The 27,358-nt window shown below is 35.6% G+C and overlaps 1 protein-coding gene across 3 annotated transcripts; it reads left to right on the top strand.

Moving 5' to 3' along the window:
- The first annotated feature begins 1,217 nt into the window (after positions 1-1,217).
- LOC121423722 (macrophage colony-stimulating factor 1 receptor 1-like) lies at positions 1,218-26,148 on the top strand. Of its 3 annotated transcripts, none has more exons than XM_041619158.1 (12): positions 1,219-1,523; positions 7,571-7,837; positions 8,810-8,943; positions 13,103-13,306; positions 14,811-15,012; positions 16,219-16,341; positions 16,959-17,131; positions 17,866-17,997; positions 21,427-21,494; positions 23,318-23,358; positions 23,901-24,097; positions 25,065-26,148. In XM_041619158.1, exons 1-12 carry the CDS (start codon positions 1,415-1,417, stop codon positions 25,152-25,154), a joined length of 1,740 nt encoding a protein of 579 aa, XP_041475092.1. In that variant the 5' UTR covers positions 1,219-1,414; the 3' UTR covers positions 25,155-26,148. The 3 variants fall into 3 exon arrangements, with proteins under 3 accessions (XP_041475093.1, XP_041475092.1, XP_041475091.1); XM_041619157.1 differs by having other exon boundaries at positions 1,220-1,523; positions 25,059-26,148; XM_041619159.1 differs by lacking the exon at positions 13,103-13,306 and having other exon boundaries at positions 1,218-1,523; positions 25,059-26,148.
- The last annotated feature ends 1,210 nt before the right edge of the window (positions 26,149-27,358 follow it).

Below are 27,358 nucleotides of genomic sequence, written 5' to 3'. Positions count from 1 at the left end.
CAAATTGAAACTTTTCACACATCATATTGAGGCTGTTGATCTTAGGAACGAGAGAATGGGAGAAAGGTGTTGCATTTGAAGCTTCCGGGCCTCGAAACTAAACAATATTCATTCATCATTTTGTCATTTGGAAAATTACAACATACATGAACCAATTAAGATAAATATATGCGAAGATCCAGGCTATCTGTCAAACAGCATCGGAAATAGAAATAGTTCAGAGAGTCAAATATTATGAGGTAGCATTAGCAACCCGGTAGCAGAAGTTATATATATAAAAAAAAAGATGCTAGCCGAGAGAAGCGACCGAAAAAATTTGGTTACGTTTGTAATAAAAACAATTTTTTTAATAGATTTCATTTTGGCATAAATTGAGAAAGTGATATAATATCTCCCGCTTCCCTTAAATTTCCTTTTCTGGGGGCGAAATATATTAGGGCATATAGGCCCACCGTATACCCTAAACCTATATACGTACCCCCCTCCCCTTCCTCCGGCCTGCACGCCAATTTTGATTTTTTGAGAGCTTGCAACGATAAGTCCATACCAGGGGCAGAAATCTCTCCCAAACGGTAGGGGGGACAAGGGGCTGGAAAATTTGACAAGAAAAAAAAGGGTTACCATCCCAAAAGAAAGGTCATCCGCGTCCTAAAATACATGTTTTATTTCGATTTTGAATGATGTATTTCTTACCATCATAAAAGTCCACAAATAGTAGGGGGGATATTTGATATTGTGTCCCCCCTACTATTTTGAGTAGGGGGGACACGTCCCCCTGTCCCCCCTGGGATTTCCGCCCATGAACCTGATAGGAATCTAATCAATTAAGGCGAACGCGAAGCGCGAGCTGAAAGTTTTTTATTTTCCAACCTAAATACTACACATTCGTAACACTTTTTCAAATCATGAACAGGATAGGAATCTATTAAAACAATGCGAGCGTGAAGCGCGAGCTGAAAGTTTTTTATTTTCTAACCTAAAAACTGGAGATTCATAGCACCTTAAAAAGAATATGAACAGGATCAGGGGCGGAAATCTTTCCCAAAAGGCCCAAAACGGGTCCCCTGTCCCCCCTGGGATTTCCGCCCATGGTCCATACTACGACTCGGTGTAAAGATAGGATAACGCCTACAGATAAAAACAACATAATCGATTTTCCCAGCCGTTTACATGGGATTTTTGAATGAGTCATTTGATCCCAAAGCGAAAAACTTTGTAAAGAATACACCCCCACCACAACACCTGTTGATTGAACCACATCGTGCTGCGTGCACCGCGGTATTACTTGAATGCATGTACGTAGGAACACGTCCATAGACTGCACAGCTGTTTGTTTTTATTTCTGCAATCTGTCACCGACTGATAAATCTAAATTGATGTACATCATCATGTAGATAATATTCATTAGGACCAGATGATGGCACTTTTACGGAGAGTACGGGGACTTTTCTGGATCGTTTGGGTGATTTATATTCCCGCAGTTGTCCAGTCACAGAACTCGTCTACGACATTCACAACTTCAAGTAAGTTTTGCCGTAAATTTATTGTGCGGTGTAGAAAAATCACTGATTGATTGCGCGAATGACCAGTGACGGAGTGATCTTGGCCAAACTTTCGGGGACGTGGTATCAATCAAGTACTGGTCTCTGTAGTTGTACTGATGCAGGCGTAACTTTGATTTTGATTGGACAATATTTCAAACTGAAAATATATTAATATACATTACAAGTATAAATGGAAAGTATGTAGTCTTCACAATGCAATGAGCATAATCATAATGATGATGTCTGAGGCTGAGATGAGTTATAATTAGAGCTGAGTTTTATTTCTGAACTTTAGTGAACGAGTAAGCTGAAAACGGTATCCATAAGTTAACTTAAATTTTATGCCTGTTTCTGTCATACTACTACTAGATTTGACAGCTAGGAATTTATGATGAAAAATTATGCACTAGCTTTTAACTAGGATTTTTTAGCCAAGAAATATTGCAATTTCCCTTTTTTTTGTTGGGCAAGGGGATGCCCCCTCCCCATAGGCGGCAGAAGCGGGGGGATGAACTTTAGTGAACGAGTAAGCTGAAAACGGTATCCATAAGTTAACTTAAATTTTATGCCTGTTTCTGTCATACTACTACTAGATTTGACAGCTAGGAATTTATGATGAAAAATTATGCACTAGCTTTTAACTAGGATTTTTTAGCCAAGAAATATTGCAATTTCCCTTTTTTTTGTTGGGCAAGGGGATGCCCCCTCCCCATAGGCGGCAGAAGCGGGGGGATGGGGACGTGTCCCCCCCCTTAAATTTTTTTTTTTTTGCTTGTCAATTTTATTTCCTGCGTCCCCCCAAATTCACATGGACCCCCCCCTGAAACGTGTGTTGTCGCCCCCTAAAATTTAGGTTGATGACCTTTTTTTTTTTGGTTTAGCCACTAAAATTTAGGTTGATAACATAAGCTTTTTTTTGGTGGGGCTTGTCCAATTTTTTACCTGAGTCCATCCAAAAATTTCCAGTAGTTCATGCCCCTATTTTGACAATTAAGAAATACATTTGTTGAGGGTTTGCTTTCAAAGACCTGGGATGGGGCAAGGGGAGGGGGGGGGGCTCCAACCCATTCAAACTCCTGAAGTCAGCACAGTTTGTCTCCCCTTGTTCCCAACCTCCCCCTTCCTGGCCTACATGTAGCTCTCTTTTCATGTGATGTTTTTATTCTCATTTTAGTTTCATTTTCAGTTTTCTTCTTTTTTTCCAGGCTAGTTTAGTAGTTAATTAAATCAAATATTATTTAATGGTCAACTCCACCCCAGCAAAATGTTGATTTTAATAAACAGAGACAAATCAAACTAGCATAAACACTCACAATTTCATCAAAATCAGATGTAAAATAATAAAGTTATGGCATTTTAAACTTGAATAGAAAGATGATGAAAAATGATCAAAAACACCTTTTAAAACTCTTTATTCTCAAATGATAATATGGTCAAAATAGCTCATCAGTGATTATGTTTGAAATTGGAAAAATGTTATTTTCCCAACTTTTGCCATAGAAATCACACGTTCGGTAATACATTACCTTTTAGGTATTTTAGGTGTATGTCACTTTTGCTCATTCTCATTGCTGTGTTTTTACCTCCAAAAGAAAATGTCTATACATGAAGGACACCTCCCACACCATCTGTTGGTAGATCAATACTTTAATATTTGATCACAAATCGTAGTACTGCAACAAGCCTCCAACCTTCAAAATAAACTACAATACTAGTATCTACTGTGCTGTGTGTATGGCCTTTAAATTCGGAAAGGATCAGCTGTCAAAACAATACCATTCCGTGTACAATATTATGCTTTTCACACTGCATTTCCTTAACCCCATACTATTCTCAATCCCGGACTAGTCTGCTATGCAGACTCTGAATGGCTCATGAGGTGGGATCTGCTACTGGTTTGCGAAGCAAACCAGCCTGAAAGGGCGAGCGAAGCGAGCCATTTCTGCAGCCTCAGTAAACCTAGTCTGCTATGCAGACTCGTTGAATCAGCTAAGGTACACACACTGCAGATGTGGGTCTACATTTGTAGACTAATCCCGGACTATCCTTAACCCCATACTATCTTATTTTCGATTCACACTGTCTTTCTTAACCCCATACTACATGTATCTGCTCAGCTGGGGTTAATGCCTAAACGCTGGACTATCCCTCAGCTCATGAATATTGATGATTTTACCATATGTACAGAGCACGATTAACGTGCAATCCGACTTCTGTGATTGGCTAATGCAGCCCCACTTTCCTTAGCCCTGTTTCGTTTTCACACTGCATCTCTTAGCACCGCAATTGTGGTGCTAGCACCACAATAAGCCAGCTAACCCTGCTTTTTTGCAGGGCCAGATAGTACCATACTATTTACCGTGCTAGCCCACTTTGCTAAAACGTAGTGTGGAAAGAAGTGGGCTAAGCTTAACCCCAGGAAATAGGTGGGGCTAAGACCCCCCTTAGCCCCACCAATTTCCTGGGGTCAAGGAAAAAAGTGCAGTGTGAAAAGCATATTGCATGTACGTGGCCCTTCTGTAACAGTGTAATGCTTAGCAATTAATTGTGTTGATTTTATGACGGGTCATTATACACAATGTTCTTTACAGTCAATTGTATAGTATGCCAGCCCCAAGATCAATTGACAAGCTTTATATTTCAGGGCTTTAAAGTGATTGGTTAACATTGGTTTGACTTTTAAAAATCTGAGCTAGAAGGTCACACTTGTCACCTGTGTCTGTGATATGTTTAAAAAATGAAGCCCAGAAAAAGTTGCGTTCAAAAATAATTATTTAATGCTTCAAAAATTGAAATAAAAAGTGACCGGAAACACCATCTTAATTTCATCCCATATACTTATGTTTACTACTTAGGCGTCTATAAGACGCCTATTTACAAAATCGGGGTTTGCCTTGTAGTGTTAGCTTTTCATTCTCAATAATGGTTGTTTTCAGGGTTTATTAGTTCTAATACATGCACTTGTACACATGTTTCATCTTTGCTTGAGAATTTTTTAAATCGGCTGCTCACAAAGTTAAACAAACAATACCTTTAAGAGAAAAAAGGTTTGCCACTTTTTGGATGGGAAAGGCATTATGAGTAAACTTCTGAGCTATAATTCTATAAATATATGTCGTATTTATCATCATATTGTTTTGGTTATTTTGATAAAGTTTGCCCCAAAATAATAATATCTTGCCACTCTTGGCCTCTTGGGAGAAATTTTACAAAATGCCTTCACCCCCAAATCCAATTAAAATTTCATTAAACCCCTGTAATCAATCCCCTGCTGTTTTTATGCAAATTTTGTACATCTATGCAGACAACTGCATTGTCATACAAAATAAGAAAATTTATGAAATTTAAAACAAAACTTTTGCAAGAATTACAAAACTAATCTTAGGCCCAAGAGTAGAAATTACTAACAACAACAAAAAATATTTTACAAGGACCACTTAGTTCTCTTAGAATGCAACTTCTCTTACCAAAGTCCAAAGGATTTCATAAGTTCAATTGGGTTTAGATTTTATTTCTGCCCAACCTCTGTTTAAAATAAACTAGGGCATTCACACTGCCCTATTAGAAAAAAAATCCTGCAAATTACTTTAAGGGCAAGTCCACCTCAGAAAAATGTTGATTTGAATCAATAGAGAAAAATCAGACAAGCACAATGCTGAAAATTTCATCAAAATCGGATGTAAAATAAGAAAGTTATGACATTTCAAACTTTCGCTTATTTTTAACAAAATAGTTATATGAACGAGCCAGTTACATCCAAATGAGAGAGTCGATGATGTCACTCACTCACTATTTCTTTTGTTTTTTTATTGTTTGAATTATACAATATTTCAATTTTTACGAATTTGATGATTAGGACCTCCTTGCCTGAAGCACAAAATGTTAAAATAATGGAATTCCACGTGTTCAGGGAGGAATGAATCTTCATTTCACATGACAATGACAAGAAAATTGCAATATTTCATATAATAGAATACAAAAGAAATAGTGAGTGATGTCATCAGTTCCCTCATTTGCATACTGACCGAGATGTGCATATACATGTAACTGTTTTGTAAAATGAAGCGAAACTTTAAAATGCCATAACTTTCTTTTTTTACATCCGATTTTGATGAAATTTTCAGTGTTATGCTTGTTGATTTTTTCTCTTTTTATTCAAATCAAGCTTTTGTTGGGGTGGACTTGTCCTTTAAAAGAAACTAGGGCATTCACACTGCCCTATTAGAAAACACCCTGCAAATTACTTTACTTTTGGGGGGACTCAAAGTAACATGTTTTGCACTTATATCGAAATCAGATAAATTTTTCATACACTGTAGAACTATCAACTTGTACGAAGACTTGCATTTTAATTTTATGATGACCATTCGTCTTTCTTTGCATTAAAAGTGCAAAAATTCAAATATTCCCAAGATCCCCCCACACCCTTTGTTAAATAATAATAAATTTGACAAGTAGCCTACCTACATGTACTACATTACAGGTACACATGCTTAATAGGGGATCATGTGTACTGTCACACTGGAAAACTATATTTTTTGTATTATTTTTCAGAAAATACCAAGTATTTTTTTCTTAACCAGGCAGTGTGAAAGAACCATTAAAAATTCTTAAAGTGTATGTAATAGCAAGACATGTTTGAAGTCAACATTGAACAAGTCATTGACATTTACTTGACTCTCGAGAATAACCTATCGGGAGGAGACTGGTAAACAATGAAACATTTCTTATCTTGGGTTTGGGAGTTAAGATTTGTTTTAAAATTTATGCTGGGTGCATTTCAATTGATGCTGGTGGTCAAGTCCAATGGACTCCATTTACTGGTGAGATTTAAAAACTGATTATAATGTGGGTTAGTTAGATTACTTTTCAATAGTTGGTAATGTACCTGTATAATTGTTATTATTAGGGAAGTACATGTAGTCATGTACATTAAATTTTTATTTATAACCTGTGCCAGAGTTGCATGTTTGATGAGTTTGGTATGATTTGTTTATTCAAAAGACTGATATGTAATCATTTAGAAACAGAGAAACGATGTAAAAATAAGAAATTGTGTAGTTTTGAAAACAACATTACTGAAGAAACATCTGTTTTGTATGATAAATGTGTATGTTTAATTCTGTAACTTTTTTGACATGTGTTTATTTATCAATGAAATTATTTTTTTCAAAAAGGTATTGTGCTGTTTGAGGGTAGACTGGGGGGGGGGCACATGATGTATATGCTCCTACAATGTAAGTCCTAACACTAACTCAGGTTTGGTGTTGTTTGAAGGTTTGCATGGTGGCATGTACAATTGCTGATGTGGTTTACGGTACACCATGTGGAGTGTTATAGAAGCAGTGGATAGAAGAAGAGAGGAAGTGGATAGGCGAGAAAGTGGAGATTTTGAGAATAGAGTATTCTTTCTTGAGAATAGTCCTGAAAAGGACTGTAAACCAGAAGGAATGTTGAGTGAGAACAGCTTGACGGACAGTCAACCTGTCCGAAACGTCGAGTCTCTCTACTAATCATCTCTACTCGCCGACGCAAGCCAGCATCTCCTCATCAGCTCTACTACTCAAGCTGTTCTCACTCAACATTCCTTCTGGTTTACAGTCCTTTTCAGGACTATTCTCAAGAAAGAATACTCTATTCTCAAAATCTCCACTTTCTCGCCTATCCACTTCCTCTCTTCTTCTATCCACTGCTTCTATAACACTCCACATGGTGTACCGTAAACCACATCAGCAATAACTCAGGTTTGTTGTTTTCATATTTTGTTTATTTTTCGGAATATTCAAAAGAATCAAAAGCCAAATTTTTGTAGTGATGAATATATTGGGGTTATACTATGGATGCCTGAACAATTTTGAGAGATTCCTATATGCCGGCCCCTCAGAAATCCATTCAATTTTATATCAATTATTGTTTGTATTGTGTACCATTAATTATCCTGTGTCAGCTCGGAATATAGAAAATTAATACTGCATTAATACATGCAGGATGTAATATTTTCATTCACATTTTCATTTCATTCACAGCTTCCAATGAAACAACAACAGTGCCTCTTCAAAATACATCTCAATATTCAACGGTCGTTACTGAGTTAATGACAGAATTGTTAACGGTCTATGATGACATAAACGCAACAACTCTAGAAACATCCACCGGGCAAGAAAGATCAACACGCACAGCTAGAGATGCTGATGAAAGAGCCTGTCGCTATGAACCATGTCTAGGGAATGGGGATTGTATATTAGCTGATACTGCAAGAGGTTATGTGTGTGATTGCAGACCGGGTTATTCAGGTAAATTACAATGTATGTCACTTCAAAATTTCCAGATATGAGATTTTTACTTAATTCGGAGTCATTCTAAAGCTGGGTTTTGAAAATAAGGTTATTAAAAGGCTTTATATAACTTTTTTTGCTTCTTGAATACTTCCTTGGGAAAGTGTGCCCCCCATATGTAATGTAAAAGCAGCGGTGTGAGAGTTAAGATTTTTATCTGATTTCAGATTTTTTGTTTTGATTTTCAGCTGAATTTCAGCTTATATTTGGCTTTCCTCTGTACAAAAAGAATGGGAGCTCTTTCTATTTCAGACTATTTCAATACTCTTCAGCTTTTTTCAGATCTTTTTATTTGTGACCACTCACACCCCTGTAAAAGGCTGTTAAAACAGAAGTGTGTTCCCCTCCCCCTTTGAAAGTGAAGACCTATTATAATTTTTATTTATTTATTTTTTTACTTGTCAAAATTTTGTATCCACTCCTGTTTACATCAAATCTGTTTTTGTATGAATTGATAAATAATTGTAGCAAAATTGTATGTACATTGTAGATGTAAAAATGTAAATGAGTTAGAATTTATTTGTTTCATACCTCAATTGAAACAAATGATCACAAAAAATACTTCTTTTCCAGAACTTTTCACTTTCAGTATAAAGTAAAGTATAGAAGCAGGAATTACATAATTTACAATTATTCCAAGATTTTGAATGGATTCAAAGAAAATCTGACAAAATAACCAAGTGTTTCTATGTACTGTAGAGATGAAAAATTATGTATGCCAATTGAATCTGGTGAAAAATGATTATTGTTTAGATGTAATATCAGAGTAAGCTAGTCTTTATCCAAGCAGTTATTATTATCATATCATTTATAAGGCTTTCTGTTTTATTTGCTCACTGCAACTGCTATGGTTCAACTCTAATACACCATGTTCTTCCTCCCGCGGATTTAATATTTTATTGATCGTGCTTTATTTTGATTTGTTTGTAGGGAGAAGATGCGAGGTGTACACCGATCCATGCTCGTTGAATCCATGTTATGAGAATGAAATATGCGAGACTATAATTGACGCAGACTACACATGCACTCCCTACAACATGACTACGCCAGCACCACCACCACCAGTGAGTAAAAACTTTGTCCTGTATTCTGAAATCAGGTCTAACTTAGACCATGGTCTAAATCTGTACTAATTATGGAGGTCGAAAAGTGTCAAAATTTTTATTAAGTTGTATGTTTCTTATTTTTACTGCCACATGCTCTTTCCTGATTCATCGATGGTGAAGACAATCTTCCATTTATACTTCCTAGACAATTATGAATGCTTTGAGAGCCAAATGAACTGAAGTATGATATCTCTACTGTTAGTGATTTATGTAACAATTGCCAACCTGAGTTTAAGTTTAACCCGACTTCAGAATGCTGGCCCCTGTCTAAAGTTTTATTTCATTTTAGTAATTGAGTAAAAACTCCACGGTAATTCACATTCCTGAGTAAAAACATTTTCAAAATAAAATAATGAATACCGATTTTTGATTTGCAGTTAAAACAAAAAGTTTTCCTATTTGGTAAAAATTAGCACCAGGTGTGTCACTTTAAACCTTCTTTTGTAAATTTATTTTCTCTTTAAAAAAAATGAAAACTTTTATTTTTTATTCAAATCTAAGTCACGTTCAATTTTGGTTGGTTGCTGCCTGGCAAGCAGTAGATGACAGGTTAGAATCCCACTGGTTCCAATTTTTCTGACTTATGATTTTTCATTATAGATCGAGCATGCGATCTTAAACACATAGGAGTAATGCTGGAAATTTGTTTACATACATGCATATAGTTTAAAAAAGGATATGTACCATTTTGAAAGTTTTTTATCATGCACAAAGTTATTTATTCTCCAATTTTAACAAACAAAAAGTTATGTCATCAGCGAACATTCTGGCGCCACTTTCTGGATTCCAGTAGGAAATAATCTTTAGAAAGCTAGCAGTAAAATGACAGAAATAAAAGTAGCCAATCAGAGATGCCAAGTTCAAAGACCAGCTATGTGTGAGATTTTCTGTGAATCTGAGTGAGATCACAGACATTGTGTACAATGTATATGGGGATAGGCTGTGATAGTTGCGTGAGACAGAGATTTGAGGGGATGAACAAGAGTCCAAAATGCTTGGGTCTCACGCATAATGCGTGAGACTTGGTAGCTCTGGCCAATTTGTGTTGTACATATTTTTAAAAATGTGTAAGGTTCTTGGTATTATATTTCCAGGAAATCTTGAATTAAAATTTAGCCCCTGGAGTATCATATGAATTGTCGCTAGAGATCCCAGTCATGTATTTAAACAATAATACTAATATGAAAATATTTGCCTACATCATACATTTGATTGTATTTGTAGTTTGTACATACTGTACATGTACACCCATCTGAAATAGAATCACTGCATATTTGGATACCATCCATTTATCTAGATGCAAACATGCATTTAATATAACTCTCCATGCATGTCATCAACAATGGGTTTAGTATTGCCTTTGTGTAAAACCAACTCATTTTGGTTGTCTACGGTAGCTTACCTTCCACCAAAGGTTATTGCATTATTATTTGTGAGGCCATAACAAAATTAAATGAAAGAGAGAGTCAGAGAGATATGGGAAAGACAGGACAGACAGATTCTGCTTTAGATATCCTGGAAATCACATCAAATAATGTTTCAAATCTTCTAGGAAACACAACTTAAGCAAATCCCTTGGCCCTGATGAATTATACACCCTCATATATTTTACAAGTTGGCTGACATGTTGTCAGTTCCACTGGCTATTATATTCCAGACAAGTTTAGAGAGAGGTATGGTACCACGAGATTGGAGATCTACAAATTCATGTCACCACCACCCAGTGGCGGATTCGGGGGGGGGGGGGGGGAGGGGGACACACCCGGCCAATGCCCTCCACCCTTTGGGAGCCATAGTCAAAATTTCCAAGTAGTGTGCCCCCCTTTTAAAAGTGAGAACCTTTTTTGGGGGGGAGGGTTGCTTGTCAGATTTTCCATGGAAAAATGACCTTCAATTTTAGGTGAAAACCTTTTTTTTCCCCTTGCTAATTTTCCATTGAGAAAATTTGACCTTTCCCCCTTTTGGATAATCACGATTCAGCCCCTGCCACCACCATTACCATCACCACCACCACCATCACCATCAACACCAGGCACATTCACCTTCACCACCATCAATACCACCATCACCACCATCATGAATAGCATCTCCACCACCGTTACTAGTAGGATCCATGCTATCATCAACATCATTCCTCATCTACTAGACACATACTAAATGAATACACATTTTGAGCAAAGTGATTGCAGCATTGAGGCCTCTTCCATATTAGAAAGTACGCAAACTGATTGTAAATATTGACAATAAAAGTGCATATATACTTACTTTGTTGGTGCAGCTGGCAACCATTGTGTTTATCTTGTATCGATAGTGCGTATTCCTCCGGTATCAAACACACTGTTTGATTATTATCTCTTTTCCACCTTTTGCTATTTGAGAATTGGACATCCCATTATGTACAATGTACGTACATACACAACACTGCATGGCATCTATATTCATCAATGACATGTGACGATGATGGACCGAAGGTTCTGTAGATTTATTATTGATCAATTTAATGAAGCATCAATGCATGCATACTAATGAGATTGTCGGCCATTAGGGAGTACAGATTTAAATTGCAATCATGTGTCGTATTAATTAGTAGAATTTCACCATGAATACTTCATCTCTTGTGATTATGGAACTGTGCACACAGATGCATGTGACATATACATATACAAGCATGGTAAGCTTTGTGATATATTTATGTATATAGTATAACAGATATTAAGAAGTCTAGCCCTTATTAAATCATAATTGATATGACATAATTCACACTGCTATCAGAAAATAGTATCTCAATAACACTTATTGTAAGAGTCTTTAAAAATATTTTGGTAAAGATTGTGATTTTGTTTTGCTGTTGATATATTTTTAAATTCTGATCTTTGAAGCTTGAATAAAAAAAATCATCTAAAATGTAATTGTGGAGAGTGTTTTGCTGATGTTTGATTTGGCCTTGCAATACGACATGTACCTGTATACAAGTGGTACATGTATGACAGTTATCTTTGTCATGTGCGAGGCCTACCATAAGAGGCTTATTCAATTCAATATATTCAATTTTTATTTATTAAATTTTCATTCAAACATAATAAAAGTAATATAAATCAGATACAAACATATTTGTTTGTGCCCTTATTAAATGATAACATGATGTATAATTGTATTTGAATTGTGTTTAATGGGCCAAACTTCATGTCCGAGTGGTGCTTATAAAGCTAGTACCGGTAATTGACACGGTGACAGATTGGTGTCATATATCATTTTCCCAATCTTGAATATGTTTTATTCCATTTCAGGTACTGAAAGCATTTATCCGTGATATTGCAATACATTTGTTCACTGATGGGTGTTATCAGTTAAAGTATTGTTACAAAGGATTTTGAAGTGTCAGTGATATTATTCTCTTCACTGGTTTGATATTGTATGCTGCCTGACAACTTTTATGTAACAAAGAGAGAATGAGATAGGGATATAAGGAAGAAGGAAGAAGATAGAGGAAGAAAAGAGAAAGAAATGTTAAATGGAAAAGTAAACCAGTAATATCACATTGAAGTGAAAAGTGAAGGAGGAAGATAAATGGCAAAGTGATGTTTTTGTATGCTTTATAATGTATTGTATTATCTTAAAATCACCTTTCCATGAAACCTTAATGACCACCTCTAAAATATTCACTCATTCTTTGATAATCTTTCATGACACACCTTTACGGACATGTACATGTATGTTGCAGTTGTTTTGTATTTTTTCTGCTATTATCATCAAAGACATCAGGTGGGTATTTCATAAAGCTGTTTGTAAGATACGAATGACTTTATGCACGACTGGTGATCCTTTCTTGTGCTATGTGATATCCCTATGTAATTGTGTTATGACCTGAGAACATGTTCCGGTCATGCGTATAGTCGTTTGTAACTTTACGAACAGCTTTATGAAACCCCCACCAGGATGAAATTCCCCATGAACTTTGGCCCTGTAATAAGGCTGTATTCTTTGATTGATTGCATTGATCATTGTGTATGATCGATTGCTTAACTTTATATTGTTTCTCCCTGGTTGAGGTGGGTGGGAAGAATTTATGCCTTTAAATACTTGAGCATTTTCTCTTTCTTTTCTTTCTTTTTTCCAGCCAAAACCGCTATCACTTGGTACAATTATCGCCTTCACGTTACTGAGCGTTCTTCCAATTCTCTTTCTGCTCTTCACCTTATGGTTATTATGGTTGACAACATGGCGTCACATTCACGACGAGCCGTTATGTTCATCAGGAACGCATAGCTCCAATGGAAAATATAGACAAGATAACGGGGATGTCTACTATGATGTATACAATGTAAGTCCTGCAACCTGTTTCATAGCTCCTTCTGGGTTGTTCCTTTGGGTTGGGCCACTAATTAAAAAGATGCCTATGTGGCTAAATTTGATGTGTAAACTTGAGGAAGGTCTCCTGTCGAAGCAATCCGTGTTTGATTTTCAAAATATTTTATCAATTTATTACACTTCAATAATATGTTTAAAGGTCAAGTCCACCCCAGAAAAATGTTGATTTGAATAAATAGAGAAAAATCAAACTAGCATAATGCTGAAAATTTCATCAAAATTGGATGTGAAATAGAAAAGTTATGCAATTTTAAAGTTTCATTTATTTTTCACAAAACAGTGATATGCACAACTCAGTTACATGTTTTGTATTGTTTGAATTATACAATATTTCATTCTTACAGATTTGACAATAAGGACCAACTAGTATTAAACAATGCTAACAATGCTAATTCCACATGTTCAGGGAGGAATTGTTGTTTCACTTGATGAGGAGGAGAAAATTAGAATATTTCATATAATAAAATACAAAAGAAATACATGTAGTGAGTGGATGGTGTCATCAGTCTCCTCGTTGCCATACTGATTAGGAACTGTTTTACGAAATCAAGCGAAAGTTTAAAATGTCTTTCTTATTTTACATCTGATTTTGATGAAATTTTCAGTGTTATGCTACTTGGATTTTTCTCTTTTTATTCAAATCAACTTTTTGTTGAGGTGGACTTGACCTTTAACAATAGACGACATCTGTATATCTCTCATTGGCAGTAGTTTTGGGTCTGAAATTGCAATACATGTACATCATGTTGAACTCAAATGATTTTGTGAATTGATTATTGGCAGATATTTAATCAATCAAAATGAGGCACAGTTTCAATTTCTTAAGTATGGTAAATAAACTTTTATTAAATTTAAAAATTAATGTAAAGAATGTCTAGATTAATTTCTTTCCACTTTGTTGACATGAAAATATTTTATTGTAAATATAAAATGATATAAATCTACATGTTTATCTTAAACAAGCATTGAATCTCAATAGACAGAAGTGAGAACCAAAAAATAGATTGTTTAATAGTTTTTCTCAAAATTCTTCACTCTCAAGTACATGTACATGTATATACCTTTAACCAAGTCAAACATTTATAGATTTAAAGTAGTTGGAAGTGAGTTTGTAAAAATTCATTTTGTGAATTCTCTGGGGATCCACAAGCACTCTCTTTTTGTGGATCATTTTCTCAACATTTCTTTGAAAGAAAAAAAAGAGTTAGGTTTTAGCCATTATTTTTATTGTAACATTATTAATGAGAATGGTAATCACTGCTTACAGTTAAAAATTTATATAAATCTTCTTTACTGTCAGTTTGTATACATTGTATTAATGTTTATGGTTGGTATATTGTACTGTGTAAGGATTTTATGTTATTGAATTGAGTCGAGTTAAAAAGGAAATAAAAGCATGTACTTATGTGAATCTCTGAGGAGCTGTTGATGAGATATATCTTCCTTTGATATTGCAGAAAAGGGCATCAAAGATCTACTTAATCTCCAACGGTAACGCTACGCATCGAACACAACACCTTGAAGATAAATGGATCATTCCGGAGAGCGAGGTGGAGATGGGAAAGCTACTCTACAGTGGAGAGTTCTCATACGTATGTGAGGGAGAGCTCAAGCAAGGCAATGATGACCCAATCAAAGTGGCTCTTAAACTATTAAGAGGTATGTAATCCCGGGAGTGTTTTACAAAACAATCAGTCAGTAATTTTAGCTTAGTGTTTTGCTCTAAGCCAATCACGTGCATTGATTTCAGTGGCTTATAACAAAAAGTTTCTGAAAATCATTGATTGTGTTTTTATGAAATGCTCTACAGAAAGGTCAATGGTAACTTGTAAGATGAAAACTTATACAAAATGTTGGGAGTGATAATAGTCTGCAAAGATGTTGTTTGGGGAAAGTATATAACATTCATTTTCAGAAATCTTTGAAATTAACCATGTGTTTGTTTTGTGGGTTATTTTTCTTGTAAAAATGACATGTGCAAGCTTTTTTTTAATTGGGGTTGGGGGCTGATCATACTGAATATTTCTCTATCATATGGTCACATTTCTAAAAAAAATGGGGGCAGAAGAAAGGAATAAGAGAAAAATTATGACAATTTTCATAATACAGATTTATGTTGACTGAGTATACAATCTTCAGAATATGTCCAGGGAGAGGGGATCATCACTTTCTTCTGTTTTCCCTACTTTTTGCATTTTGAATATTCAAGGGCTCTTCTGCAATTTATTTAGGACAATCTGAACATCTAATAATAAAATAATATGCAACATTTATATCTAGCGCTTAATACAAATGTTTCTAAGTGCCGCATACTATTACCCCGGCTTTAGCACGGCTACCCTGATCGGGCGCATCAAGCACTCAAGGAATTCCTTCCTACCAGGTACCCATTTACTACACCTGGGTCGAGAGTGGCAAATGTAGATAAATGCCTTGCCAAAGGACGCTAGTGCTGCGATGGCATTTGAACCCCAGACCTTGTGGTTCAAAGTCCGAAGACTTATCCACTGAGCCACAACACCTCTATGGGGGCAATATTCTGTATATGTTTTTGCCCAGTATCTGAAGTGCCTGAAGTATTCGTGTTTCAATCGGGTAACCAGCAATAATTGACCTTTTGTTGTCAAATTGTACAAAAAAGGGAAACTTGTGTTTTTTTCATGGATGCATGGAATTGATCTACTCTGCAAAATGTCATCAATTCAAGTGAAAAGCCTGCATTATTTTGCTTGAATAAACAAAGCTACATTTGAATGGGTTTATTGTTGCGAATTATTTTGTCTTGTCGCTTTTCAGATGAATACTATAAAGAGTAAATAACAGAATTGAAAGATTTTGAAAAAAATCATTTTGTTTGTTTTTCAGATGAGAATGATCAAGAGTCAATAACTGAAATGAGGAATGAATTCCAAGTTCTAGCAAACCTTGGCAAACATCCAAACATTCTCCTGCTACTGGGACAGTGCAACAGAGTACTTGAACAATCAGGTAAATCTTTGAACAAGACATGTACCACAAAATATCAGTGTATTTGAATTCTAGTTAAATATCTCCTCTGAAAGAGGGTGTTCTTTAAAATTATGTATAATATGCCTCCATTGGGTCATCCTAATTCCTAACCAGAGAAGAGGGTTCACTACCATAAGAAGTTTTTACAAATAAGACGTTTTTTTACAAATATGGCGTTAAAAGCTTATTGAAAGTATATAGAAAAAACATCTACGTACTTGTGTGTGAAGGTGACAAAAAGAAGATTAGAAATCAATACAGTTTTTACTCAAGTAATTCTCAATAAAGTAACCCTAAGTCAGCACACTAGAGCACATCCTGTTCATTGTTATTACCCAGAACCAATTTCAAGGGCTTACCTAGTTTAAAACTTAATGAAAGTTCTAAGCGCGGGGAATTCTTCGATTGTATGCAGTCAAAATCCATCTAGTCTCAATTTTTATTTTTGAAGCCCATATGAACCCCTTTGCTCCTCAAAGAATCTTGCTATGCAACTTATTATTGGTTGAGTTTGGTGGGCATGTGTTAATGTTTTGTATTTTTAATGTTTTATATATATATTTTTAAACTTTGTATCTATATGTTTCCCCATATAGTTCAAACGTGCCTGGTTATGGAGTATGTTGCTCGTGGTGATATGCTTCGAATCCTTCGTCGATGTCGAAGTCGAAAGCGAGATCAACCTCCTCTGGATCCGTTGCCTCAGGATGAATTACTTAACTTTGCTTGTGATATTGCGCAAGGAATGCGACATGTTGCTGCTTTGAGGGTAAGTTACAAAGGGAATGCTTACATTGGGTGGTACAAGGGTTGCATAATGAGGACATTTATTCGAATATCAAAACCTCAATGTATCAATGATATTGTTTTACAATACATCAACTTGCACAATATTGCAAAAAGGCAGGGTGTGATATCTTTTTGACATCAAAAAGCCTTAATTGGCTTTATAGTCAGTGAAGGAATTGCTATAGATCCAAGGCATTATCTTTATATCTTACCGCAATCAAGCCCAGTAAGGAAAATGGTGATGACCTAAACCGATTAATCCCATCCAATGCAACAATTCTATCTTTTTAAAATTGTGTCATAAGATGCGTGAGAGCAGAAAGTTAAGGTCAGTAAGCAGCGTGGCCTAATATTTGCATATCCTAGTGAGGAAAGTTAGGGGAATGATTCAACCCATCACCAAGTGTTTTAGGATTAGTTGCTGAAGAAAATGGATAAGAACGTTTTTTGAAATTGTCGATATACCGTGCAGTCAATATCACACGGGATATGTCTAAAAACTCTCTTGATGTATCTGTAGAGATTCTTCTAAATGGTAGAACTCAAAACAATTTTTCTACGGCAAGTCAGCACTAGTCTGAAGAAGCTTCTAGAAACAAGTAGGCGAAAGATCAGAAGGTAAAAACCAAAAATGATAAGATGAAAATGTGTTTTATTTGTCTTTATGTATCTCGAAACAAGTTGCTATAACTTTTGATATTTCCTTCTTTTCAGTATGTGTATATGAACCTGTGTGCCAAGAACGTCCTTATCACCTTCCACAACAAAGCTAAATTGTGTGATTTCAGCATGGCTACCGAGGTTCAGAAGCCATTGATACCAATACCATTCCTGGAACCACGAAATGTAAGTGATTGTATTCGTTGACTGCTTTCTCTGCTTGTTGAATGGATGACTAATAATGACTGTATATCATATGGATGTCTCGGAATGGGACACGAAAAATATTCTACGAGTTTGGGATGAGTGTAATATTGGCACTGATGAGTGGATTTTTTCTGGCATCCCACAAAGAAGAGCTATCCAATATTATTATTATCTTTATTGATTCTTATTCATTAGACCTTGCAATACAGAACAATATTAGGTAGACAATACAGATAGCCAAGCATGATTGTAAACCATAGCATATCACGTAATTATGATCGAAATCTGTATATTTTCCCGGCTGGTCACCTTCTATAGAAATATTGACCAGCTGGTCCAATGAATATATTTTCTATGTGTATGGTGCCCTTTCGTGGAATATATGTTACATGGATGTAACATATGTGGGACTAAGGTAGTGATGGTATGCAGTCAATCAACATTCGATATCAGGTGGAATCAATTTTCGGATCGCGGATTATGAAATAATGCAGTGAGTCCGGTCCCATTTAGGTTTAAAGTTAGATTTACTCCAACAATACTTCAAAATGGAGCCTAGATTTGTGTTGGTGAGCAATGAGGAATTATATCAGCTTTTTGATAATAAGTTTAGGTAAGTAGATCTAGTCCAAGTAGGCCCAAGGCCTAGCATAGTAAGTTAACTGATAGGCCAAGGTCAATAGATCTATGTCTAACTTTTTAATGTAAAAAAACTATGAATAGTGCTAGAATCGGTTCTACACCCAGTTCGACAACCATCATGTAGGCTGCCACCAAGTCTTGTTTGTCTCATTCCAAGTTAGATCAGATTATCAGAATTTGCACCTGATCATGGTTCAACATTCTCAGTCTGCCTTGGGTCCTGGACCTGGAAAGGACTTTTACCTTAAATGAACTTTGTGTCAGACAAACTTGATTTTGATCAGAAAAGGGTCATGCAGTGTAGACCTACCTAACTTTAGACTAACATTTTACCACTTCCATCAGTCACTGTGAATATGAAAAATAAGTCTACTACATTGTACTTTATGTAATATGTTGCGTTTGTGATTTTGTTCATTATTCCATAGATTGTTTTCCTTATAGTTCAATCAAGGCTGGATTAATCTAGATCTAGTATTTCTAGAAATCTAATGACTCTTCATCATTCAAGGCTATCAATTATAACATATATTGACTGATGGGGTGTGTAAAATGATATTCTTTGGACCACCTAAAGGGGCTATTCCACGGTTACTCACGTTACATTTGGAGACACCTTGACTCATACTTGGAGCTGTAACTCCATTATTATTGATAGGAACTAAACATCTCCTTATCACAACAAAGTACACAGTCTGACTATCCTTCGTATAAAAACAAAACTTGGGAAATTCTATTATGCTCCTGGCAAATCTTTGGAATGTGTCGGTTACTCACGTTACATGATTTGGACATGCACAAAATTAAAAGTCAACATAAGTGAAAAGTCTCCTCATACAAGGCTTTTATGAAAGTTGATTATATCCATTTCAAAGAAGTGTATTAGGGAGACAAACTTTGTATATAATTAAAAAAATAAAGAACACATGGTTTTTACTTGGGGTGCAGATAATATGGTTACTCACGTTACGGTTACTCACGTTACATTTTGTCTATGTATGGTTAACAACACACATGTCATTAAAAATTCAATAATGTGTGTAAAATTCATTGCTAGGAACATCTAAAAGAGATTTTATACCAAAAATTGGAACAATTGGAGCTTTATTAGGGAGTAGGAGGGAAAAGTATGATTTCGCTTACTAATTATGCATTAATTAGCATAATCGCTTAATACCAATTTGCGTGAAATAAATTACTGTTTAGTATTGTAGATTATGTCCAAGACAACCTGCATGCAAATTTTTGGCGTGATCGTGCGGCCAATGGCCGAGATCTCAAGGGGGGCCTGGGAGCCCCCCCCCCCTCTCCCCCACCCCCGGGCCATATCAACTCCCAAAATACCCCGGCCTAGATAGGGTTACAGGTAAGGGCATTCAATGTCTTGTTCAAACACTCTTTAAAGTTTGGTTAATCAAAACCAAGTCTTACTAATGCACTCTTGCATTGTGAATACTTCTACTAATATTCAATTTTTTTGTGTGATTGTATGACCACTGATATTTTGATGAACAAAGAGTCACATCAAAGAGATGTACCCTCATTTTGCTTTTAATTAATAAAAAATAACTTCGCAACTCACCATGAGACTTAAAACTTGACATCCCACAGAAAATGTTACCGAACTGAATAATTTTTACTGGTTACTCACATTACATGATGGTTACGTTACAAAGTTACTCACGTTACAGTTTTTCTTCATCAATTTAAAAAAAAATTTGTACTTTTCAATGATTTTGATCGTCATCACTGTGTCAAAGATTGTTTGAAGGAAGAGAATTTAAAATCCCACCAATTAACTGTGAAGAATTTTTCTCTCAGAAAACAAAGTCAGTTTTTTCGGTTACTCACGTTACATCACCTTAGCAGTTTGCAATATTTATTCTTTGAATGAGTACTACAAATTTACTTGAAAAGCGGTTGTGTATTTTAAGTAATTTGACTCTTCTAAACTTCAGAAATATGTAAAGTGGTATGTTGTTGCAACAACAAAATGGTAATAAGGCATATTTCATTTTTCACTATTTTTCTTGTATTTTGGTACACAATGGAAGACACAACTTTTGACCATTTTTTTCCAAAGTATACATATGAAAATAAACTTTTTATTTCTTGTTCCTGAAACTATCATGTATGAAGGACTTAAAGTATTAAAAAAATCAAGAAAATATTGAATTTGAATTTTTAAGCTCATGTCCACCAACCTGTGGAATTGCCCAAAGGATTTATATTTCCCCTCATCATGTTTTCCCTCAGTGCTGCGTGCTTCAGGAAAATATAAATTCTGCTGTCCAAAAGGTTGTTATATTACACAACCCTTCAGTCAATATCTGTATAATATTTAACAACTAGTTTTGTACTTAAAAACCTTATGTGAAATTTGACACCTGGGGCCTGTTGCATAAAACTTTTACCTTTAAAAAGAACTCTGGCAAACAACACTTTGCTATTCACACTTGCACATTAAACAACTCTGGCAAAAAATTTGCCAGAGTTTTTTCTTTTGTGCAACAGGCCCCTAATGAGTGTTTCCTAAAGCTGTTTGTAGAGCTACCCATGACAACTAGAACATGTTCTTGGGTGCCAAGTCAATTATGTAGGCATGATAGGGATATATCATTTAGTACTAGACATGGTCACCAGTCATGTCTAAAAATCATTTGTAAACTTATGAAGAAGTTTGTGCAATGGTCCCATGAACCTGAACAATATTTTGTTAATATACCGTATCTTGAATCTCTTTATCACGTTTTATGTTGTTTACAGCGTGGAATGAAGCGATGGATGGCATACGAGGCCCTGTTGGAAGGCCAATACACAATGAAGAGTGATGTGTAAGTTTACCGCAGTCCCCGGGGGGCCACTTCCATTCACGAGTGGATACCATGCGCAACCATGAGATCTCAAAAAGCACCCTTAACACAAATTTTCCATATTCTGAAAATGCACCCCGTAACAAGTATTGGAAAAAACAAGCTATTGGCAAGTATTCCCAGAAGTGAACCCCTAAACAAGTACAGCGATATTTCAATGTTACGTCATGGACGTTGGTCATTGGTTTTACCTTTACCTACATCATTGGGTTTAGTACAGCCCAACCCGCGCAAATCGTACTTTAAACACGCAGTGTTGACTCCTGGGGCAAAAAGTACATCCTTTATGAAACATTTTAGTCTTGATTTTTTTCTGCCCTCGCAAATCTGACCCTAAACACGTAGCTTTCCTAGCGAAATAGATACCCTTTTTTCATTAATTTAGTGCTTTTGACACCCTTATTACGTTACGAGCCCTATCTTGAAAAAGACGTCCTTTTTACATGTTTTTTTTGGTTGCGCATGGTATTCACTCGTCAATGTAAGTGCCCCCCCCCCCCCGGGCCGCAGTCCTATAAAAAGATGGGTTCCTAGGAGGGAGCATGGAGGTGGGGGGTATTACTGGTTGTTCAGATAAATGACATCAAGCTCTTCTTGAAGAACAACGGTTACATTTGTATATCATAGTCTTAAATCAGATGAAGGAGAGGGGGGGGGGTGAGGGTGCTCAAAGATTGAATGAGTAGGGGTTTTGGGGTGGGGTTGGATGGATGGCTAGTCTGTTGCAAGACCAATGCACAATTATAGAAGTATTGAGAAGATCATCCCACCGCTGCAGCCACAACATTAATTAAACAAAAGATGATTAACTAGTTACAGTGATGAGAGAGTTTATTGAGCCAACTTCAGGGTTATAGGGGTGAGGTTGAATGGATGGCTAGTTTGTTGCAAGACCAATGCACAATTATAGAAGTATTTAGAAGATCATCCCACCGCTGCCACCACAACATTAATTAAACATAGGATGATAAACTAGTAACAGTGATGAGAGAGTCTATTGAGCCAACTTTAGGGTTATTGGGTTGAGGTTGAATGGATGGCTAGTTTGTTGCAAGACCAATGCACGATTATTGAAGTATTGAGAAGATCATCCCACCGCTGCCACCACAACATTAATCAAACATAAGATGATAAACTAGTAACAGTGATGAGAGAGTTTATTGAGCCAACTTCAGGGTTATGGGGGTGAGGTTGAATGGATGGCTAGTTTGTTGCAAGACTAATGCATGATTATAGAAGTATTGAGAAGATCATCCCACTGCTGCCACCACAACATTAATTAGACATAAGATGATTAACTAGTTACAGTGACGAGAGAGTTTATTGAGCCAACTTCGGGGTTATGGGGGTGAGGTTGAATTGATGGCTAGTTTGTTGCAAGACCAATGCAGGATTATAGAAGTATTGAGAATACATCCCACCGCTGCCACCACACCATTAATTATACAACAGATGATTAACTAGTTAGAGTAATAAGAGGGTTTATTGAGTCAACTTCATCAGGCTTTACCTCACAGAAACAGCTGCCGTCTGAAAGGGCAGATATAACAATCATAGACAGAGTGCAGCATTACACAATCATGAAAACACAAACATTGTGATGTACATTCTATTCTACAGTCATCAAATTTTTGGAGTATGGGCTGGGTTCAGGGTAGGGGTATTTTCCTGTTTATGAGGCATGGTAACTTAGTCAGTAGAGTGATTGTCAATATCTATCAATAGATACATCTATTTATCTATCATTAATGTTCTGTTGATTATTCTCCTATTTCTCTATTCAGCTGGTCATTTGGCATTGTACTCTGGGAGATAGTAACTTTAGGTGAGTATACAAGGAAAGCATGAGTCTTTCTTGATGACGATGACAACACACCAAATCCACCCTAACCACCTTGTATCGTGCCCAAGATGTAAGGAAGAATGGAATATAACTTTTTGTTGTAATTACAATCTTTCATTATCAGTTAAAAACTGGAATCATTCAATTTGACTGACTAATAGTAAACTTGTTATAGCAATTTTGCAATTGTACAACAAGTCTTTATGAAATAGGACCTGGGGACCTGTAACACAAAGGTTATTGATTGATAGTTAAATGAAATGGCCTATCAAAATCATTGCTGTATGCTTATTTTGCTCAATAGATTCATTAAAAATCCATCAGAATTGTTCTTTCAAATTAAAGATTTTTTGCTTTCCTTTGTGTTAGGGGCCTACATGTAGGTCGTACAAAGGTAAAGATCTAATATAAAGTTTTCATATTCAGATTCTGATTAAAATCTTTCTTTAGTCATTCAAGCATGATGATTATTGTCTTTTTCAGTTTGATTAAAATAAACAATGCATTTGGTTTTATCCTTTTAGGTGGGGTGCCCTATGCTAACAAGCGTGAATCGGATGTCATCAATGAGCTTCGTGATCATAACCGTTTAGAATGGCCTAAGCATTGTTCACCAGAGCTTTATGATATCATGTTAAGATGCTGGCACAGAAGACCTGAGAGCAGACCGACCTTCGATCGGATCCTCAAGGATATTAAAGCACTCAAGAAAACAGGAACGGTAAGAATCATTCTCTTGCAAACTTAAATAAGTCAACCTGCCATAAGTCAAATATTTACCAAAGTTGACACATCATTTTAAACAAGATAATGCAAAACGTGACTTATATACCTCTTCTAAAGCCGAATATATTTCTCTGGTCTTAAAATATTCAACATAGTCACAGTTTCCTGTTAATGATGATCAAAATTATGTTGGTTCAAAGTTTGAAAGCTTATTGATTTATCTTTGGTTTAGGCAACCCTTCCACCTCTTCTCAGTGTGTTCTCTTTTGTTTTCCTTATAGAGTTCTCCTTCTGCTTCCTTTTAGTTTTTTTCTGCTTTATGACCATCTTCATTGTCATAATTTTCTTGTTATTTTCCCATTTTACTTTCTTTTGATCCTATTTCTCTTACTTTCTCTTGATCCTCCTTGTCTTTTTATAATTCTTCCTTCTCCTCCATCCTCTTTTCATCCTCATTTTTCTTCAGCTTCTTGCTCGTCATCTCTTTATCTTCCTTCTCCATTATCACCACTTCCCCCTCCTTCCTGTTTTCACTTCTTTTTTTATTCTTTTCTTCTTTCTCTATTAATTTTGTGATGATTTTTGTCGATTCTGATTAAGATTTTTAATTTACATCATATGCACAATCACGACAATCAAGTTTGTATTCTTTTCACTTTGCTTTTACAGATCTTCTGTGTTTACAGCCAAGAATCGTCAATCTCTACAATATTTTTCAGATTCTCTTTTCTTACATCCATTTTCCTCTGCTTTTCTTTCTATCCCTTTTCACTTTAAAACGATTATGACTTCACTTCTTGCTGTTGTTTTGTTTTTACAACCCAAGATTGATTTGATGAATTGTACTTCTTCACACCCTCTTTCCCTTTGTCCATTTTTTCTACTCTCCTTTCAATCTCTTTTCACCTGGAAAGTGATTATGACTTTGCACATTCTTTATTGTTTTCTTTGTTCAGCCACAGATCAATCTGAAGGACTATACATATCAGATGTATGCACCGATCAGACTAGACTTAGAGACAAGCAACGGACTGACAGACTCATTCGTCTAACCAACTCATCATCGGATCATTTAAGGTCTGAGTTCAAGTATTCAAGTTTGTAAGTCAAGAATTTAGGGGAAATATAACAGTAAGGGAAATGTATAATGTCTTTCATACTTACATGGTATCTATAACAGGAAAATGTGGGAGTTCTTTTAAAATATATTTTCTTTGTGATATTGTAATACATTATTTTGTATATTGACAATGATATGTTCATATCAATACTTTGGTAGATCCAGAAGAATTTTGAAATTTGAGAGTATTTATTGGAGATAAAAGTGCCTGATTTTATTGTTTACATTCCATAAATTGTTTTATGGATGATATGAATGGATGATTGACTGATGTCACAATGATTAATGGATAGGGTGTTTTGGTGATGTATGTAGATCTTGAAGAAATTATGTAGGAGTACTATACTTTAGCTGATTAATAGAAACAATTATAGTATTTTATTACAACTCAATATTATGTATTTCCATATTTACTGCAATGTGGTGATAAGTCCTATGCATGTGGATTGAGTATTTGTTCCACTGTGTTGTTGTGGTGATTAGACCAATTGATTTGCATTGACTTGTTTCATTGTTCACTATTATCATGGTCATTATCTGAATGATGCTTTGAGCATTTATTCAATTGTGTTGTCATGGTTTTGTGTACGAAACATTCAACAGGAAATCTAATTTCCGAAACAAATAATATAAAAATCAGTTTGCCAAATTCCAAATTCACCATCCATTGCTTTTGTAAATGTCAAACATGAAAGTAAGAATAACAAGAGCAGTTAGCAAATCTGTACACTTTTTAATATAATGAATGAAGAATTAATTGGCAAAATTTTAATATATGGCCATGAAATATATATAGTATTACATTGAAATGTGAATCAATTACTTTTTGTCAATTCTTAAACAAAACATGGCATTGTTACATTACACAAATGATATTGTTCAATATACAGTATAGTATTTCACATTAAAAATATACATCTTGAACAGAAAACTTATATTTGTTGAAACAGCTTGCCATACTAGTGCGTTGGCATATGCTGGCTTAAATGTTTAGATGTGATAGCCACTATAGTTCCTCAAAAGTTCCTACTACCATATGAATATTGATGTGAATGTTGGAATTACTTGGGTTATTACAGTGGTACAGCACCATTTTCATGAACATAAATCTAGGGTTCAATCCTTTAATGTCATGTTATTTCAAAGACTAATGCCATGGTCACATTTGTTCTACGGCGGCCGTACGGCGAGTCGAAAACAGCCGTTTTATCAATTTTGATTCAAACCACCTATATGTAGTTGGACAAAAAATGTTAAAACGGCTGTTTTTGACTCGCCGTACGGCCGCCGTAGAACAAATGTGACCATGGCATTACCGTATAATTATATTGCACATGGATTACACCTTGTTCAGTTACTCATTGCGATACCTTGTTTTCCCTATACCTTAATTAATCAGTCTTCTGGATAGATGATACAGACATAATATGCATATATTTGAAGTGCGGGTAAGGAACCTTGTCAAAAGTGAAATCTGTGTCTTTCCCAAAGGAATTCTGCAAGCAGCCTATTATTCCAATCCTAACCATAGACATAATAATGGGGCACGTATTTTGGAAAGCTGCTATACGACATTGCATAGCCCCTGTATAGCGAGATTCCTGCTAAAGTTTATGTTTTTTTTTCATGTCTTTTAGCAGGAATCCTGCTTTAAGGATGTTATGCATCTCTCCATTGTGGCTTTTTTTTTGCAGTCACCGTTTTGTCTGTGGTAACTGCGATGATTTGTAATGAAAACCTGCTTGCAGCCGGATTTATGGGGGAAAGATATGGCTCTGACATATATGAAAAGGTGCCTTAAAGAAACAGTACATATAAGCTCACAAGCTGCCTTACAGTAGAATTGTGTTATGCATTTTTTTGCTAAAAGACCAGGGCCCCACTGCTTATAAGTTACTATGATGGTAACTTTGTCATCCAATGGTAACTGCCATGGTAACAATGCTCATTAGCCAATCAAAATCGAGGATTTCATGGTAGTTACCATCAGATAGCAAAGTTACAATAATAGTAACTTTTATGCAACGGGACCATGTTGATAATTGCTGAAGTGGTAGCCCTGTGTACATGTAGGCTGTGTAGAGGTTTTACTTCCATTGCTATTATTACATTTATCATTATATTCTTGAAAAGAGG

Source organism: Lytechinus variegatus, chromosome 11, assembly GCF_018143015.1.
Source record: "Lytechinus variegatus isolate NC3 chromosome 11, Lvar_3.0, whole genome shotgun sequence".
NCBI lineage: Eukaryota > Metazoa > Echinodermata > Echinoidea > Temnopleuroida > Toxopneustidae > Lytechinus > Lytechinus variegatus.
Note: the sequence above shows the minus strand (reverse complement) of the source record. Positions and strands in the feature narration are given on the sequence as shown.